The 19,003-nt window shown below is 42.1% G+C and overlaps 4 protein-coding genes across 14 annotated transcripts in view; 2 read left to right on the top strand and 2 right to left on the bottom strand.

Moving 5' to 3' along the window:
- itsn1 (intersectin 1 (SH3 domain protein)) overlaps nt 1-5,767 on the bottom strand; it is a 50,964-nt gene extending 45,197 nt beyond the window's left edge. For 3 of the 4 annotated variants that reach the window (XM_031558935.2, XM_031558936.2, XM_031558937.2), the window contains exon 1: nt 5,591-5,766. The gene's annotated coding sequence lies outside the window, so the exon portion shown is untranslated. Of the gene's footprint in view, nt 1-5,590 lie in introns of all 4 variants that reach the window. The other variant, XM_031558934.1, reaches the window with a different exon arrangement.
- cryzl1 (crystallin, zeta (quinone reductase)-like 1) lies at nt 3,762-11,199 on the top strand. Of its 8 annotated transcripts, none has more exons than XM_031558943.2 (14): nt 3,762-3,849; nt 6,386-6,481; nt 6,578-6,655; nt 6,910-6,982; nt 7,119-7,163; nt 7,264-7,332; nt 7,945-8,078; nt 8,508-8,619; nt 8,860-8,880; nt 9,329-9,427; nt 9,651-9,763; nt 10,415-10,520; nt 10,780-10,825; nt 10,920-11,199. In XM_031558943.2, exons 2-14 carry the CDS (start codon nt 6,419-6,421, stop codon nt 11,017-11,019), a joined length of 1,059 nt encoding a protein of 352 aa, XP_031414803.1. In that variant the 5' UTR covers nt 3,762-3,849; nt 6,386-6,418; the 3' UTR covers nt 11,020-11,199. The 8 variants fall into 8 exon arrangements, with proteins under 8 accessions (XP_031414803.1, XP_031414802.1, XP_031414805.1 ...); XM_031558942.1 differs by lacking the exon at nt 3,762-3,849 and adding an exon at nt 3,960-4,042; XM_031558945.2 differs by lacking the exon at nt 3,762-3,849 and adding an exon at nt 4,526-4,672.
- setd4 (SET domain containing 4) lies at nt 11,191-15,417 on the bottom strand. The gene is made up of 10 exons (XM_012840780.3): nt 15,216-15,417; nt 15,018-15,113; nt 14,875-14,912; nt 14,689-14,777; nt 13,929-14,358; nt 13,528-13,702; nt 12,946-13,027; nt 12,750-12,830; nt 12,066-12,189; nt 11,191-11,977 (listed from the first exon to the last, which is right to left on the bottom strand). Exons 1-10 carry the CDS (start codon nt 15,271-15,273, stop codon nt 11,858-11,860), a joined length of 1,293 nt encoding a protein of 430 aa, XP_012696234.2. The 5' UTR covers nt 15,274-15,417; the 3' UTR covers nt 11,191-11,857.
- Nucleotides 15,418-15,431: 14 nt separating this feature from the next.
- Nucleotides 15,432-17,377, top strand: cbr1 (carbonyl reductase 1). The gene is made up of 4 exons (XM_012840782.3): nt 15,432-15,530; nt 15,779-16,064; nt 16,151-16,258; nt 16,617-17,377. The coding sequence occupies exons 2-4, from the start codon at nt 15,779-15,781 to the stop codon at nt 17,051-17,053; spliced, it is 831 nt and encodes a 276-aa protein (XP_012696236.1). The 5' UTR covers nt 15,432-15,530; the 3' UTR covers nt 17,054-17,377.
- Nucleotides 17,378-19,003: the final 1,626 nt, after the last annotated feature.

Raw genomic sequence — 19,003 nt, 5'->3', positions numbered from 1 at the left:
TTTGTCTGCCACACCGGGGGACAAAAAGTTTAGGGTGGTGGGTCGTGTTTGAGTGTGTGAACGGCCTCCCCATCTCTGAGATGTGCTGTGCTATGCTAAGCTATGCTATGCAACACAAACCAGTGAACCTAATAAGAGAATTCCATCCAGCCAGCGTCATGGACATTTCACCAAGAATTCTATTCTGACTGAACAGAGCAGTCAGAAAGCTGCAGAACCTTCCAACCTAGAACCAAAGCTGTAACTTGCTCTAGAGTGAGACTACGCTACTCGACAGTCAGGACACTGAACTGTTTATAGCCTTAAGAGAAGACAAACCAGAGTTGTGCGCCTGAACTTTGACCAAGTGCAATGTTAGCTTTTTTTGTTATTCCGCTTCTGCTGTAAAATGCAAACAGTTTGGAAATGGGAGGAGGTCACTCACACCAGAATTTGAGCAAGCGTTTCTTGCCACGGCTGCTAGTCTAGTGAAACTCTCTGTAAAAGTGTGAGTGAGAACTGGTAGTTTCGGTGGGGAGTGTGTATGTTTCTCTGAGGTGATGGTGTTGTGTGAACTTGCCTCTCTGCATTGCTGCTGCAGTCGACAGTGTAAAGGCCTCTGTATAGGTCTGTCAGAAAAGGTTTTGTGTATAATAAATACATTACAAACTGTCTGTATTTGTGTGTGTGCACTGGTGGCTGGTCGTCTATGTAAGTGTGCATTTGTGTATAAGTACTGGTGGCTGGTGTTCTCAATGTGTGTGTGTGTGTGTGTGTGTGTGTGTGTGTGTGTGTGTGTGTGTGTGTGTGTGTGTGCGCTCGCATTTGCGAGCGACTGAGGCAAACGACCTGCCAGCCCACGCGTGCCTGAGTAAGTGCAGTACTGTGATGGAGGATTAGTTCAACATGGACCGAGACTGAGCCAAAAGCAAGCTAGGAGCAGATGTGTAAGATGTGTAGATGTGTGTGTGTGTGTGTGTATGTCTTTGTGTACATGTTTTTATAGGGGTTATATGTTAAGCTCCATGTAGGGCCAAAGGGTGATGGTGATTTGAATATGTAGTCACGCTCTATGACACTCATCAAACAGTAAACCAGCAGCATACTGGAGTGCTGCAGAAGAGTGACACACTGCCCAAGGTTGGCATTAGACAGTCACTTCGCTGGCACAGAACCAGCTCAGGGCTGAAAACAGAAAACAGACTTCTAATGTGTGCCACCAACAAACCCTCGATCATCCATCAAAGCCTTCAGCAAGAGAATCCAAAACGTCACTCCATTCCTATTCCTGCTCTGTCGCCAATGACGCCACTGTTCCACACTTCCTCCCTGGTGTTCCGCCTGGTTCTTGTTTGAGCTCATGTTCTCTGTCGCTCAGCATTCCAGTAGAGCTCTGGGGCGCCATTCGGAGCTCTCATTAACCTAAATTCACTCCGTTATGCTGGCTGTGGAGTTCACGCTTCCTTATGGCACAGTGAAAATCTAACGGCTGCACTCTCTCCGTCTCTGTTGCTTACTCACCTAATGACACCCTGGGAAGAACAGAGACAATTACAACACGAGCATCACACAGCAATACCAACTCAACCATGAGCTCCTTGCGTAACAAACACATATTCAAAGAGGGACGTCAGAGTTGTTGTCTAAAACTAGCACACTAAGTAACTAACGGTCAGCACAACTGCTTTGCAAACACCAGTGACGACACAGTTGGCACTGACAAAAGCTGGCTAGCTTGCTAACTGATGTGTTTTCAGCCATATGGATTTTGCGCTGTCCAACTGTAAGAAAGCGTTCTTTCATTTGAAACCCAGAGCGTAAAGCTACACAGTTAACAGCCTGGGCAGCCAGTGGGAATCATAGGTGTGTTCATCTCTCCTTCACATCATGACTACCTAACATCAGAATTAATTTGAGGATGTTACCGTTAAAACCATTTTTTTTTTTTAAAGCCTGAGCACAGTTCTGAGCAGCCAGCTTACAGCTGGTGTGACATTGTTTTCATTTGTGTGTAGCCCTACTTGTGTGTGTTTCAGAAACAGCCCAGCAAACTGCTTAGATGCCTCTAAGGTTGCTGAGGGGTTAGCCTGTTTGCTAAAAGATACCGTAGAGAGAGACTTCATTGTGGCCGATTCCTGAGCAAATACCCCACTTTGACTTTGTACCCAAAATGTTGCTCTCTCATCTGTGTACCTTTACACACTGATGGGTGTGTTGTGTGCCACTCTAAGGTACTTGAAACAGTGACGTGTGTTTGGTGAGAGCAGAGCAGACGGCCCACACTGTTATCTCAACCCAAGGGAGCTGTCAGATGATGAACATAAGGAAAGGAGACAGTGATGAGTGGTCATCGAGAGGGCAGTGAGTGTGTGTGTGTGTGTGTGTGTGTGTGTGTGTGTGTGTAAGTGAGAGAAAGAGGGAGGAAGAGAGGGAAAGAGACAAGCAATCAGGTGATGAGGACAACAGAATGAAGCTCAGGACAGCAGACAAGTGCAAAGGGTTATTATTAGCTCCCACTTCTCTATCACACACACACACACACACACACACACACAAAGATGTCCCAAAACATGCATACACATACACACTGCAGTATTCCCATCAAACCAAGGCCTGATCTAAAACACAGTGAGACAGTTTATAATATACCAAGATATCAGTGCATAAAAATGAGTACAAACAAGGAGAAATCACTTAATAGCAAATCCATATGACAATTATAATTAAATTAAGCGATAGATTCGTATGACCTGTACCACCATGACAGTGCACCATCTCACTCACTCAATGTACCACCATGACAGTGTACTGAAAGGAATTATTTCTATATCCCAAATGTATCGGAGACTCAGTCAGATTGTGATGAAAAACCAAGTCCAGGTTTTTATTCTTTCAATGGTGCACACCAGAGGAGGAAGAGAGAACCAGATTTCACTGAGTGTGTTAACCTAAATCTCCTTCACTGACTGTCTCTTGAAAATCACAGTCTTTTAAACTCTGGGAAAGCAAAGGATGGGTGGATACCTAAATGCTAATTAGTATCTGCTTCTAGTCAGGGGGGGGGGGGGGGGGGGGCTGTGACGGCTTTTCTCACACCTAGGCCGGGAACAGAATACACATGAGAAACTTAGAATAATAATACTAAAATGACCAGTAGGTCAGATATATTGAATTATTGCCTATGGGATATATCTATTAAACTAATTATCAAATGTCGGTCCCTTCAGTACCATCTCACTCGTTCTCTTCTCTCGGTCACACAGAAAACAGTGGAAGACTGTATGCTTCTTGGGCCAGCTGCCATCCAGGCACTTGATACCCGAATGGATTACTAGAAAGCAGAAGATTCTAAAAGATGTCCCCTCAAGTGGGCACCACAGAGATTCAGTTTCTCCAAGGACATTCAGAAAGGCTATCAGCACAACATTTAGGCCCACCAAAAGTGGTGTGCAGTGCAAATATTGGCATGTACATAATGATCATCGGCGCTCACAAACACACACACATACACACTCTGTGACAACCAATTGAAGTCGACTTAACTCTGTTGTGCTGTTTACTTTTTGCTCAAGTCTGAGTAGCGAGGCAGAGGTGTGGGTCAAGCAATGGAGCCCAGCTTCATGAATGTGAGAGGAGAAAGGTAGGGAGAGACAGCTTCATGAGCGTGAGAGAGGTAGGGAGAGACAGCTTCATGAGCGTGAGAGAGAGGGAGAGACGGCTTCATGAGCGTGAGAGAGAGAGAGGTATGGAGAGACAGCTTCATGAGCGTGAGAGAGGTAGGGAGAGACAGCTTCATGAGCGTGAGAGAGAGAGGTATGGAAAGACAGATTACACACCAGTGGGGGTCCACATGAAACAGAAGACGTGCTGGTAATTATTAAAAGCAAGCGGAGGGGCAGACACAAATTGTCTCCCTGTTGTGTTTTCCTGTTGCAAGTTAACCAAGCCTTCATCAGATCGGATCTGACAGCTTCAGGCCTTGCAGCAAAGTTCTGAGAATGTTACGGCAAGGCTGCTTGAAGGTTAAAGTCACAGAGTGAGCGGTCAGGAGAGTGGAGTGAGAGTAAGTGAAGGACAGTGTGTTAGTGTGCATGCTTGTAAGTGTAAGAGAAAGAAAGGTCTCTGAACCCAGCTAGATTTAAAATGTCTGCACTTAAAACTGCCAATACCTTGCTGAATCACTGCATTTGTTTTGTATTGTACACAAATACAACACACATCACTACACTACCAAAAACCTGCTGAAATGTAGCCAATCTTTACCTTTACACAAAAATTATGTCTGAGCAGCCTCTGAAAAAAATAGATACAAAGATATAGGGCCCATATATGTGTTTACCTCTGTTCTTCAATCACAAGGACGAGAGAGGTCAGTCTGCAAAGCTCGACAACTTATCTGCGCTCTGTAAGGTTCCGCGATAAGCGGAAAACTTTGGTCTCCACAGTAACTCGTAATCCAATTACATACGAACTCACGTCTTTGTATGTGGTTCAAGTCCGCACAACCTTTTTTGCCAGGCTATCTACACAGTATAGCACCGTGACGCCGTTTTTGCGTAAACAGTGTACTCGGAAATCTGTGCTGGTACAGCAATGACCATACTTCTGAGCAATCTCCCGTGACAGGGAGTGCCAACTCCTCTGCGCGGCAGCAGACCGGTTACCCCAGCCCAGAACGAGCGGGAGACAACCTGTGTGTATACGTTACCTACCCTACCTTGCTTTGCATAGTGGTGAGGTTTGGTTACGTGTAGTGCATTGCATGCTTTCAAATAATGATTTCACTAAAGAATAAGTAGAGGCAGCGACAAGGGGGCACCGGCATCTAATCTGTCTAATGAATTGACTAGCTATCATACTACCCAGTGTTAGCTGGATAAATTAGTTATTCCCTGAATTTATTAAAATTATACATTGCTTGAATGACAGCAATGAAATACGCAAACACCACAATAACCTAGCCACTACTGGTGTTGTCCTCTTATCACTAACCGAGCCCCTGCAAGCTATGTTCCAGTCAAAGCTAGCTGGCTAGCATCGGCATCATCGATGGTCAATCTAGCTATTCAGCGCACAGATTGAATGCATGTAATGTTGATCAAAATATTTGGTGTGTCAATTACATATTACAGGCTCCATAAGAGGTTGCATGATTTTGCAAAGCAGCCAACTGCCTTTGAGTAATATTAAGATACAGTACAAGCCAATGCTTATGTCTATTAACGTTACACCGCTATGAATTGTTAAAAAGGTTTGCTAACTAACGTTAGCTAATTTTAGCTTAGCCTGCTAATATTTTAACCTGACACAGCAAAAGAACAAATATACACTCCATGATATTCTACCATCTCACACGAATTGTACAGCTTTACTGAAATGCGTGAACGTGAAGGTGTGGTTGTCTTGCGAATTCCCTCAGTAGCTATACTGCATGCTAATGTTACTCTGTTAAGCTTGAGAAGCCAGTCAACAGTTAGCTAGACAGCAAGCTAACACTACCTCCGACAACGAAAGCTCTCCAGCAAGGGAGAAAATTCCTCCTCTCAACGACAACGGGCTTGTCAAAAAGGACAATCGGACAAAAAACAAACTTGGGTCACAGTTATCTTACCTCATCGTTCATTTTCCATTTCTGATCAGTTATTTGCACGAAAACCGTTGAAATACTTCACACAAAAGCACAGATCCCTTTAATTCATGAAGTATTTTCCAGCTTTATTTTACTCCCCGTTTCTCCCATGCACCCGCCGGACTGCTCGATTGCTACGCAAGTTGGAATTGCAGAATATCGCGAGAGAGTGCCTCTAACGTCATATGCGCAAGCTTGTGATGGAGCGAAATACAGGAAACAAGGATATGCATTCGTGAAATTCTTGAGCTGTGGACATATATCTGTGTGTGTCCTTTAACAAAACAGTTTGGTTTGTTATGCATTGATTTTAAAGCTTCTCTCAGCCCAAAGTTATCTGGTTTTAAGATAGCATAGAAAGTCTATGCTAGACAGGTTGCACCGAAGCGATAACATTATTGTGTGCAGGACCTCCGCAGTTAAGTGGTAAATGACCGAAGCTAAATGAATAACGTCAATGCTAACATTGCTTGTTTATTAGATTACAGTTACAATAAACTAACCGAATTCTGTCAGTAGCCTAATAGATTTATTTGATGACAACAAATGCCCTAATGCCAGTGTTGGCCTATTTGTTTATGTGTTTTAATGTTTGGAATGTAATCATATTGAATTGATGTTTTGCATTGCAATTAAGTTAATGTAATCTAGCTATTAACGTTGTCTATGCCACTGTTATTACCACCAGGCAATGGAGGAGTTTCATTAACACTTTTGGTAGCTTGTTTGGACGTAGTTTTTAGGTGTGTAAATTCTGATTATGCCTCATCGTTGTAGACATCAGAAGTGCCTGGAAATCCGAACGTCAGTATGAAAGGACTGTATTGCAGGTTAAATGACTCGGAAGAAGTGAAGTTTTTTATTCAGGAAACGGTGAGAAGCTTCAACACGTCATCTTTGCAGCAGTTTGAGCCAGTTAGACATTATTGACAAAATGTTAATTTCTCTTTAATCCCCCTCATGACAAAGGATGCGCCTACTACCATCGGTAACCACCAGGTCAAGGTTCAAGTGAAAAGCTGTGCCCTTAGTCCAGTGGATGTGAGGGTGAGTTTGACTGATGGTGGCTTTTCTTAGTAGCGAGAAGATGCTGGGCCAAAGATGTTTTTTCAAATAGTTTTCTCTATAAAAGAAAACATATGTATCACAAGACCAGTCTTTTCCACACACGTCCTAGAGGATTATGTACACAGGGAAAGAAAGGAACGCTGTGTATCAAGTAAACAAGGATACAGAAGGCCTGGTCAATAGTAAGGGTGTAACCATGTCTAATATTTTTGCTTTTTGTCCTTGTCTACCAGATTTTTAATGACTTGAAGTTGCAGAGGGACACAGCCCCAGTAGGAAGGGAGATTGTGGGGACTGTTTGTCAAGGTTATAAACCATCTTTACTGTATTTGTCAAAGTTACACTGACATTAAATATATAAGGGATGAACTCAGTGCATCAAGAAAACATGAAAAGTTACTGCTTTCTGACTGAGTGTGAATGGATGTTTCTCTTTCTATAGTTGGGCCCAAGGTGACTTTTTTCCAACCTGATGATGAGGTTGTAGGTAAGACCAGAACTTCTGAAGAACAGATGATTGCTTTTATGAAGAATCAACATTTTAGTTTTTTGAAGCAAGCTAATACCAGACACTTCATCAATGGCAGGTATTCTTCCATTGGATACTGAAATATCTGGTTTATGCAGTACCGTCCTCTTTCATGAGCAGCTACTGGGTAAGTGGCTTTTAACATTAGTGGCACCAACGGCCTCTTCAGTGCATAAGCTTCATGCTCTCCTATATATTACTAATTAGTAATTAGCCAGTTCTTCAGGAAATAAATATATGACTCAAACATACGAAGTGCTTGCATTTCAGTATGATTCATAAGCACTGTTGTCTTTACAACCAGGTATAGTAGCTTGGCTGTTTTGTATCAGCTTTGTTTGTGGCACAGATGTGCCATTGCCACGATAAAGCTAAATATAGATTGATACACTGCCAAAAAAGCCTCAGACGATGTCATAGGGCTATTATTATGTATCAAAAGGATGATTGTGAATAGGCATTTCACTCCTGTTGCCTGTGACAGAAGTCAGCTACTCAGTTCAGTGGTATATTAAGAAGCAATTAGCCTCTGAGCACCTCATTCAACCAATCACAATTTAGTATTCTGCAGTACACTGAGATGTATTTCCCTTTGCTATGACAGCCTTGTATCCTGTATTTTAAATTGTTATGCGTATTATGTCAATTTGGAATCAACAACTAAGTAATAAACTCTCCTTTCTTAAAATATAAAAAAAAGATACATTTTTACTTATATGTCTGTGCTGTTCCTCTGCAGTCCCAAAGCCTGAGAAAGTGAGCTGGGTGTCAGCTGCAGGGGCGGTCCGTGATGGGCTCAGGGCCTACACTGCGCTTCATACTCTGGCCCACATGGCTGTCGGTCAGACGCTGCTGGTCCTGGACGGAGCCAGTGTAAGTCCTCCTCGTTTTAACTAGCAGTGATGATTAGTGGCAGTAGAGTCCATCACATGGCTAGGTAGGTGTTTAACACAAGCTAAAGAAAACAGGATCCAGTGATGCTGTGATTCTGTAGCTCAGTCTGTGGCATCAATATCATGGGTTCGCTTACTGAAGATCTTTAAAGCAGTAATTTAGAGCATTCTGTCCCTTGGCTATACTTTGCACTGCTGTACCTACTACATTAAATATATAAATAATAATAATAATAATAATAAGTAGTAGTAACAATTGTAAAAGTCATTGATATTGTGACAAGTTACTCAGGGACAGAAAGTGAACTTAATCGACTTGGTCCTCCCATGGGAATTTTCCAAGATATCAAATATGATGTAATAATTGTCTGTTGTCTGTTGTATGTGTCCCCTGTCTGTTTGTCCACAGCCCTTTGGTGTTCTATCTATTCAGTTGGCCCATTACCATGGGGTGAAGGTCCTGGCAACAGCCCATTCCCCAGACGACCAGAAGTTTCTTGAACAGTTGAGGCCTAGTGTGGGTGAGGAGGGCTACACAACACAATGACGAGTGCAAGCAGGGGTGGGGGGTGGGGGGGTATGGGATCAAGCAGAAGGGCGTCTGGTTAGTTTTGGGCATAATCAATCACACCCTCTATTTTCCCCTGGGGCGAACAGTGAGGCGTTCTATCTGTACGGAGTCTGTCTCGACTCCTCCGCTTTTGCTAACTCTGTCTTGTCTGTCCACTCTCTCTGCTCTGCTGGCTTGGCTCATGTCCAAGGCACAAGGGAGTCTTTGCTGGGTAAGTCGGAAATTCAGAGCCAATTCCGTCTGTTAATCCGTGACATTGTCATGAGCCTGATCCTTTGAGCTAATGGAAAAACATCCATCCCACCAACCTTTTTTTATATACCTTACTTTACCTTCCTTAGTGTTCACTTAGATGTGGGCATGTAGTGGCTTAGCATGTTCGCGTCCTTGTTTTAGTGGAGGCTGGGACAGAGACACTGTATCGTAACGGTGTTAATTATCGGACGGCGTGTGTTATCGGCAAACGTTCGCGTTGTCATGTGAATCCATTATTAAACTGAAGTTATAGATTGTTCATCCATTATTAAACTTAGCATTTTGATTGTTTAACAGAATGGCCGATGTTTGACACTGTCCGATAACTGACATAGGTACGCTAATGGACAGACCAAAGGACTGCAATTAACAATTTACTTTTATGTCTTCTTTTTTTCCCCTAGCCCGTGTGATTGGTGTGTGGGATGCCAAGGTGGATATGGTCGAGTCATGCCTTGAGGAGACAGGAGGGTTGGGAGTGGACATAGTCATTGATGCTGGGGGTAACACTCTTCCATAGTCTTCGTAATGTTCATGAACACCCCAAATAGCTTGTCAAATAGCTCACATTTCATCCCCTATTGTATGCATATTAAAAATGGCCAAAAAAAACCTCTCCAGTGCAATATTTCCCCCAAGTCACCTTAATTACATTTACAGTAGACTAGAAATAGAATGCACATCAGACCCGCTCACTATTTCTGTTTCTCTCATGTGGTACACTAGTGAAGCTTTATGACGAGCAGCCCGAGTCACATCAGCAACTTCCTCACAAGCATGACATCATCACCTTGCTAGGAGTTGGAGGTCACTGGGTGACCATGGAAGACAACCTACAGGTATGGGGAGATCCCAGAGAGATGCTGCTTTGAAACATTCAAATTGTTTGTACTTGTTTGTATCTGTACTAGGGCTGAACGATTAATTGCATTTGCGATTTAATCGCGATATGATAGAACGCGATTTTCTAACCGCAACGTTCGCGATTAAAAAACGTGGTCTAAAAAAATAAAAAAAAATTTTTTTTTTTTTTTAAGATGGTACATTTTGCACACAGTGTTTGCAAAGGGCATGCTTAGTGTTTATACTTAAAATCACTTTTTTTAAATTACTTAAATGCACAGTGGCAAAGCCACCGATTTGTTGTTCTTGTTTCTGTAATGAGCAGTTAAATAAAAATGTAAAATGTGGGAAAGAATATTTTACACTAAATGTATCTAATATTGTGTTGGTCATATTTAAATCATTCATTACGTTTTGTTGGGAGGATAAAAAGAGGATAAAAAAAAAAATCGCATATTAAATCGCAATCGCAATATTTTGGTAAAAAATCGCAATTAGATTATTTTCCCAAATCGTTCAGCCCTAATCTGTACATGTTCCGACTTGTTTGTATTTTAGTTCTTTGTATTCACTTTGTCTGCATTGCTGGTCCTGTTGATGTATTCTAATGTATGGAATAACAGCTGTCCCTACACATACCTTCACAGCTGGACCCTCCTGATGCTCACAGTCTCTTCCTTAAGGCTGCGTCTTTGTCCTTCCTGAACGACGAGGTATGGATAGCCTCCACTGCTCGCCAGGGTCGATACCTTCGTATCCTTTGACTTGAGTCCCTACATGAGGATATAATGGAGTGTAATGGGAAGCAGCCCTAACCCTCAGGGAAGCACACTTCAGTTTCAGAAAGTAACAGTAACAGTTTCCATGTTTCTTGTCACTTGTACACATTCTGGGTCAAGATTTGCGATGATAGTACACCTTCAGGTGTCTCATCAAAGCTGATACTTCAGAGTGAAAACATTTGTCAACAGTCATTTCTCAGTGTTTTCCTAAGCCTTCCTTACCTTCTCAGACATCCTAAGAGATGTAATGGAAAAGCTTTCTACTGGAACATTCAGGTAGCTTTTGGCTCAGTGAATATGTCACCTATACCACCACATTTGTTTAATGATATGTGATAATGTGATTATATCCTACATTTGTGTGTTTTAGACCTTTATTGGAGGACCCAGTGCCTTTGTACGAGGCCACTGTATCCATGGAGATGGTTCAGAAGAGGCAAGTGAGGAAAAGAGTGGTGGTCCAACTGTAAAGAATTACACTTCCCAGCATTTCTGAGAAACAGGGTCTTTACATTTCCTGCATAGACATTATTTTTAATTTACACAATGTTTCCATTTATTTAATGGATCCTGTCAGTCAATGTCCTGTTAAATGTTATTAATCAAGTTATATTTGTATAATTATTAAACATTACAAATTGTTTTTGAAATGACAAGCTCTTCATTTAATATAAAAGTGATAGTACATTACAATGGCAATCCTCAGTGTTCCTTCAGTGTTCTCAAGTTTCTCGAGGGTAGAAAACAGGTTACATTTCTGCTCTGTTCCTTAGAGTATAACACAGAAAATCCGGATAACCCACATTTTCCTTCCCCATGGAAAACAACCTCCTGACTTTACCTTGATATGGCTCATGTTAGCACAAATTAGCACAACAGATTGTCCCCACTGGTTTCATTAACAGACACCCACATACTGGGCTGGCACTCTCACGACTGTATAAGCGTGTCGGTTTTTTTCTTCCTCTTCATACATAGCCTATATTTCCACATCTATGCAGCCTCCTCCTCATCTTGACAAGCATATGCTCAACTGGTGGGGAGGAAAGGGCAGGTCTTTGCCAGCACAGTGTAGCCTTTCACTGCCTGAGAGAAAGTGCCTTGGCCTGCCTGTACGCCCTGGATTCCCTGGGCACTTTGTTGAATTGGAAAAGTCTTGTGCCAAGGGAGCCATATTCATGCCCTCATGGCTTGGCAAAGGGACAAGGCCCAAGATTTGCAACAACACGCACAGAGTTGGTAGCCAGTTTGTACCCTTAGCCCGCATGGTTTTTATGCGGAGCTCGATTGGCATGGCAACGGTTGCTGTTAGAGACCCAGAAGTTCCTGTGAATGCCCCAGAATCGCCTGTTCCTCGCGGCGAAGGAATTCCACCACAGACAACTGCTCAGTCATGGAGGAGCCTGCCCCTTGTTTAAGGTGGGATAGCTGTGGGGGACAGAAGCCACATATAAGAGACTTACGAGACATGAGTCGATGCTCATGTATGAAAAACATCTGAAAGAGGCCAACTCACCCTCTCTAAAGCCATGCTGCTTTCCCCCAAAAGGATCTTGCAGAGCATGAGAGCTGTTTGAGTAGTCCACTCCTCTCTATCCTTGCTCACTGCCGCCCCCAAGAGGACAGTTTTCCAGCATGCACTGTGAACAGAGAGGACAGTTTCAGCTTTCTAATCCATTAATTCATTCATTCATTCACATTAAATCTACAATGATTATGCAATAAAAATGGAAACTATGTTGGTCCACTATATCATATATCTGTCTGCAAATTTACTTTGAAGTTCACTTTTACCAAGGCCTCTTTAGACACCTATATGAGGATATAACTTTAGTTCACTTCAATATAAGCAATTCAAGTTACCGCGACCTATGCATTTCAGCTTCAGATGCTAAATATAAATAGATTAAAAATCATTCAGTCATATCCAGGTCTTATACTGGAGAGATATTTGAAAGTTCTGCGCTTACAAAGGGACAGAAGGTTAAAAGGGTTTAAATCACAGAATTTAGTTTTTGTCTTCTTTTTGTTGAATCAGAGGTACCAAGAAAACTGATGAAAACTGAAAACTGGCTGATTCTTGTCAGTGCTCAAAAAGCGACACATTTCAAAAGACCTGCTAAGAACTACAAAACTACAAAGTGTGTACAAACATTTTTTTACACTACAAATATTTCTTCAAAGGTGTTGATGGTCTTACTATTGCTCTGGCTTAAGGGAGAGAAGCCTGAGGGCGGTCATCAGTCTCCAGGAGGGTCCATCCAGGCCAAAGGTCAAGTTCCTAATCAGACACGAAAGACACAAGTAAAGAGACAGGACATTCAGAGCTGGGGCATAATTACTTAGAAAAGTAGACACCTGTGAGAAATAACGCATAACACACAGGGTGCACTTACATGAGAAAGTCATGCTCCTTCAGGAAGAGAAGTTTCTGTGGCAGCTGTTTGTCCCAGTCATTGAAGCACAGCTTCAGAGTACCTGGAGAACATTGGAGTTTTAAATGTTGTAAGATCTGATGTTACCGATGCACATTCAGTTGTAGGTTAGAATGTCATCTATTCTGCCTAGCCAGAGCCTAAGAATACTACGTCAGTTGTCAACAAGGGCACAGCAAGGAAATGTTAGAAATGTTATGACACAGACAAATGAAAGTGTATAAGCCACTATTAATGGCGTATTACACAAGCATCTGATTACTGTTTATAACTGCCAGCTATGCTTCTTCATTCAATCCCAGAGGGAGAGTTAAAGGTTAAAGCTAATTTTGTAATGGACATACACATACGCAGCTACCTTCAATACATTTATAGGTCTTTGTTTTACAGTTACATTGAAATCCTAAATTGTCCAATGGATGAAATCACACTGTCTATGCTTTCAATCACCACCGCAGCCCAGAGCGCAATTGTGTGAAGACTTTAGTGCAACGATGGATCTGTTCTGATATTTCTGGTATGATGAATTATGTACAGGCTCACCGAGGTCGACATAAACCACAGCATGTGGATTGCTGGGGGCAACAAAGCCATATTCTAAAAGCAGTCGCTGGTTGTCGTGTGGTCCGTAGCAGATGAAGGCCTGGTTGAACTTCCTGCATCCCTGAACACTCCTGATCTCGTAGCACCTGTTTGCCTGACTGAACTCAGCTGTAACCTGGGGAAAGAGCAGGATTTCTGAACCAACACCACAGACTGCACTACAGATGTGTAAAGGTGAGTGCCCTGATTGGTTATAAACATGATAAATGAACCAAAAACACAGGTTTGGCTACTACAAGGGTAAACCCTCAAACTTACACAAGTAATAACCTCAAACATGAGACTTTATAATTTTCTAATGCTGGTATTCTAAATAAGGATGCTCTGATTGCTCACCCCACCTGTACTTTGGGACAGTGGTTGAGCAGATCCAGGTAAGGAGCCAGTGCATAAACATCCAGTTCTGTGGAGAGGTGAGGGCTCTGGGGGTGCCTCATGTACACGGTCCGTGTGTTCACACTGCACCATGCCCACCGCAATGCATCATGGGAAAACACAGTCACTACTGGCTCTTGGAGGAGCGGTTGCAGAGAAGCAAAGAAGGTAGCAGCGGAGGAATGAAGCTCCCAGACTCTCTCCTTCTGGTCCTGAGCTTTGGCCCTCAGCCCAGAAGGCAACAGGTTGATGACCTCATCAGAGAAGTAGGCAGGGCAGTTGTAGGCTTGAGGCAGAACGTCGATGTAGGGCTTCCACTTGGACAAACTCCCAGCATGCCTTTCAGCAATCAGGAAGGCACAGAGAGCGAGCACAGGAGACACTGGAGGCTTCCACCTGTGAAAGGACCACAGCGCATGGACAAAGACCGCACAAAGGCAAAAGGGGTTTTCTTTTCTGAGTGTGAGAGAAACACAATGGCATGAACTTGAGGGAGAGGCAGTTTAAAAGTATCTCATGAGTCACTAATATCTTTATTTGATCAAACAGACATCAGACCACTATTAAGACTCTCACTGCTTAAAACAATGCAATGTTGTACAGTACAAGTAGACAAAGAGAACAGATTTTATCATGGACACAAATTTCAATCAGTGCAAGTTGCATCAATATCAGCTGAAACACTGACTACTACAGTCCTACTTTGATGGCTATCGACTACTGCACCTCTTTATGTATTCTCCCAAGTAGCTCCTGAGAACAGTGCTGGTGGTCAACAGGCAGCGCTCAGGCAAGGAAATCAGCATATCATTGACCTGGAGACAAGTGTGAGATCAAAGGTTATATGAGACATCTGGGGACAAATTGAGTATTTAAAAACTGCTTGATAGAAACGGAGAAATTGCACATCACCTTGATGGGAGAAGTGGCCATTAGTCCCCTTCCAGTATCTTAGAAAACCATACAGGAAACACTGCTTACGTCATAACATAAATGTCATGAAATAAGGCACATAAAACAACCACATTAAGTTGAATATGGAAGAAGGTGAATACCGCTGAAGTGCGCTGGGATAAGGAGTTTAGATTTGAAACCTCTCTCTTTCAGCCATCTCCGCAGCTCCACAAACCGAGATTCATGACAAAGGGTCACTAAGAAAAAAAACAGATTGCTTACTAAATCAAGTGTCACTTTCCGTGTTGTGACTGCAAAGCAAACATCAGTTTGTTATCTTTATTAAAGCAGAACCTTACAACTCTCAGTAGTCATTTTCTTTTTCTTCTTCCTTGCTCGTCTTCCCAAGTGCCCCATTCCGTTGTCTGTTTATCCGGTAGCTTGCAGACGGTATTCGCTACCTATGATATATACAAGTCCGCACACACTTTTGCCGAAATATTTCAGTTTATTTTGGACAGTTTTCAGGCACGTTGCCTGCTAGTGTCTTGGATGTGATGTCATTAACATAGTTTTTCCGGTTCTGCGCAGTAGAATGCGCCGCAATTACATCACCATCAGCAGGCTCTGCAGAAGTAAAAGTGCGCTAGCAATAAAGATCACTCCTTGATGTGGTAAGTAGGCTAGTAGTAATGTTAACTGATGTACACTGTGCTTTACACATTTTATGCCAAGTCTGACATGTTTACACAATAGGCTACAAAATGGTCCATATGTAGTTGTATTAAGCAGTTCGTAAGAATTTGAACGCATTCATTACAATGTTATGTATTTAAGCTTGTCACGGTGTTTGTGGTGTTGTAGGCGAGCTGGAAATAGGTAATTGGTCTCTCATGCGTTTCTGCAATGAAAATGTGTGCAGATGGCCAATCCTAAAGTTGCGCTTGTGACCGGCTCCAACAAGGGTATCGGTCTGGCGGTTGTGCGTGCACTGTGCAAGGAGTTCGCAGGGCACGTATACCTGACCTCCCGGGATGTGGGTCGAGGAACAGCGGCAGTAGAGAATCTGAAAGCGGAAGGTTTGAAACCTTCGTTTCATCAACTGGAGATCACAGACTCGGAGAGTGTGCGTGCAGCACGGGACTACTTCCAGGAATACTATGGTGGTGTGGACGTTCTCGTCAACAATGCCGCCATAGCATTCAAAAGTAATTACATACTTGTTATGTATAGTTCATTTATTAACTACAATGGGGTTAAGATTACTTTAAATGATCGAAGTTTCCCTCCACAGTGGCCGACACAACACCATTTGGAAACCAAGCAGAGGTGACACTCAAAACCAACTTTTTCGCAACCAGAGACATGTGCAATGTGTTTCTTCCCATCATAAAACCCGGTGGTAAGTCCTCCTGACATCAAAATCTCTTCAGAGAAACCCCGCTTGTCTGAGCAAAGCTGGCCCATCAAGCCATTAAGACACTCTAGTATATCGGTGAGAATCCAGTTGCCTGACACGCAAAAATACAGTGGTATCCAACAGAAAAAGCCAAGTCCACACCAGACCACAGTATTCAAGGCACTCAAAAAAATTATCAATTGGATGAGAATACATTGTTAAGTTTAAAGGCCTTTATTACAGCATGGTTAGGTCAGTAGCCAACCTCTTTTGACTTGCAACAGGTCTGGGCATGAGTGGTTTTGGTCAAACCAACTAAATACGATGCTACTCATTCAACATGTTGTTTGACCTCGAGCAGGTAGAGTTGTAAACATCTCTAGCGGCTTGGGCTCCACTGCCCTGAGCAAATGCAGCCCGGAGCTTCAGGCCCGCTTCCGCAGTGATGACATCACAGAGGAAGAGCTGGTGGCCTTGATGGAACGCTTCGTCAAGGAGGCCCAGGAGGGCGTTCACAAGGAGAGAGGCTGGCCCAGCACCGCATACGGCGTCTCCAAGACAGGACTCACCGTCCTCTCCAGGATCCACGCCCGCAGGCTGAGGCAGGGGAGACCTCAAGACGACATCCTGCTCAACGCCTGCTGCCCAGGCTGGGTGAGGACTGACATGACAGGGCCCAATGCTACTAAGTCACCAGAGGAGGGCGCTATCACCCCTGTGTACCTCGCCCTGCTGCCCCCAGGGGAAAAAGAACCTCACGGACAGTTTGTGTCGGAGAAGGCCGTGCAGCCTTGGTGAGAAGGTTGTGGATCAGGGGAGTCTAGATCTCTTGATGGTAATTTACCTCCCCGCATTGTTTTTATGTAATGGTATTTTTACATCGATTGTGTAAATGCTCATTGATGAATCAGGCCATAGCATTTCAATTGCAGGAGGCTAGTTTACAAAGAAAATGATTTGGCTCTGTGTGCAGAAATATTGTGTGTAATATTATTGTCAGGTGCATCATATTAAAGTTAAAGTGTACATGTAAGTATTTCATCTTTTCAAATTAGGCTACTTTTTCATTAATATTTCAATGAAGAATATTTTTAAAACAATTCAATAAAATCATAAGCTCTCCAGTTTGTTTTGTGATTTAATATGCCATTTTTTGCAACTCGCATATTGCTGTGAATGATCATTGCTTGATTACTAATTCAATTATTTGAGATTAATAACATTTAACATTTAAATAATTTTTTCATTAAAAATTCAGTTTTTTATTAAAGGGTATATACGCTAACTCCAGACTTTATAGGTGGAGTACTAGATTCTGCTGAAAGGTGATTGATATTTGAGCTCAACAGCCAATCAAATAACACAATTGGCTGAAATTATATGTATGTATGTATGTATGTATGTATGTATGTATGTATGTATGTATGTATGTATGGCTCTGTCCGAGGCACTTTGTTTCCCATTTACAGAGCCAGGACTGTGCACAATCACCAGACACATTGGACAGAAACGTGAGGGGGCTTTCACTGAATTTGAAGAAAAAGTGTAATAGATAATTAAGGACACCATCTGTAACCAGATAAGCCTCACCCAGAACAGCTGGGAGAGATTGACACTTGGCAGTACCTCAGAGTTTCGTAATAAGAGATAAAACTTCAGATGCAGATGTTTTTGTGCTTGTATTTGTGCTTGTGTGGAATACTACATCACTGTGGACAACACATGCAGGATGAACTGGGTTGCCTCACAGACAGTCATGTATATGCAAAAAAAACTAGATATGTACAGTATCTTCAGAATCAGCGATTTTTTGTGATTTGTCACAACACATTTTAGATATGAAATATCTAGAGGGAAATGTTATGTTATTTTTGCTATTATTTGTGGTTTTAACAAATGTCAAGCTATTTACATTACCCACAACAATGTTACAGTAGAACATGGAGGCTTGATGTCACTAGGATATATATACATATATGCAAACAGGGTTTGGCTTACACAGTTCACTGAGGGTGATGCCGGTTTCCTGCTTTTGTAGTCAGACTTATTTCTGTATGTATATTTCTGTATTTATAGTTGAAATGTTCTCATAAAGAGTCCCTTTCAAGTTGAGTCAATCACTATCAAGGCAGGGTTGTGCTAAATTGGAAAAAAAAATACACTAGATCCTTATTTTGTTCCTGACACGCATTAACAGTCCCCAGTAATATGTTGAACAGGAATTAGAATCAGTAGAAAGAAAACTTTATTAATCGAAATTCAAAGGATAGAAGCTCCAAAACCCAAATAGACACATTCATATTTAGGAATAATTTTCAGAATAATTTTCAAGTAATTCAAAGTCAAGTAATTTAGAAATAAAATGTTCTCTTATTATGGTCCATAAAACCAACAGTAAAAAAAAAAGCATTAATGTGTGCATTACATATGTGAATTTAGAGTTTGAGAATTAAAAGATTCCCGATTTATTAAAAAAGGTGAAATGAAATCTGTTTTACTGTTCACATTCGTAATACATTTTTCACAACCTCCATTTCGGTTCACTTCCCTGAGTCACTACCTTGTAGAAGAAGTACTCTGAAAAGAAGTTACTTTACTACATTTTGTATTTGCAATTTTTCTTACACATTTATACAGTTGTACATCCTTCATAAAAATGCATATAGCTTACAGTTACAATTTTGTAAAAAAAATGTGTCTTTTTGTTAACCAAAACTACATATTTAGTAAAATGTTATCAAAACCTAC

This window comes from Clupea harengus, chromosome 21 (assembly GCF_900700415.2).
Source record: "Clupea harengus chromosome 21, Ch_v2.0.2, whole genome shotgun sequence".
NCBI classification, from domain to species: domain Eukaryota; kingdom Metazoa; phylum Chordata; class Actinopteri; order Clupeiformes; family Clupeidae; genus Clupea; species Clupea harengus.
This window is presented reverse-complemented; position numbering and strand designations above follow the sequence as displayed.

Excerpts from the sequence above, each read along its gene's own strand:
- cryzl1 (XM_031558939.1), top strand. The coding sequence starts at position 5,718 with ATGCACCCGCCGGACTGCTCGATTGCTACGCAAGTTGGAATTGCAGAA. Across the intron at positions 5,874-6,385 it reads TGAGCTGTGGACATATATCT|ACATCAGAAGTGCCTGGAAA; the intron begins GTGTGTGTCCTT and ends TCATCGTTGTAG. Across the intron at positions 8,620-8,859 it reads ACAGTTGAGGCCTAGTGTGG|GCACAAGGGAGTCTTTGCTG; the intron begins GTGAGGAGGGCT and ends CTCATGTCCAAG.
- setd4 (XM_012840780.3), bottom strand. The coding sequence starts at position 15,273 with ATGGGGCACTTGGGAAGACGAGCAAGGAAGAAGAAAAAGAAAATGACT. Across the intron at positions 14,913-15,017 it reads TATCCCAGCGCACTTCAGCG|ATACTGGAAGGGGACTAATG; the intron begins GTATTCACCTTC and ends TGGTTTTCTAAG. Across the intron at positions 11,978-12,065 it reads GCAGCATGGCTTTAGAGAGG|CTATCCCACCTTAAACAAGG; the intron begins GTGAGTTGGCCT and ends TGTCCCCCACAG.
- cbr1 (XM_012840782.3), top strand. The coding sequence starts at position 15,779 with ATGGCCAATCCTAAAGTTGCGCTTGTGACCGGCTCCAACAAGGGTATC. Across the intron at positions 16,065-16,150 it reads TGCCGCCATAGCATTCAAAA|TGGCCGACACAACACCATTT; the intron begins GTAATTACATAC and ends TTCCCTCCACAG. Across the intron at positions 16,259-16,616 it reads TCCCATCATAAAACCCGGTG|GTAGAGTTGTAAACATCTCT; the intron begins GTAAGTCCTCCT and ends GACCTCGAGCAG.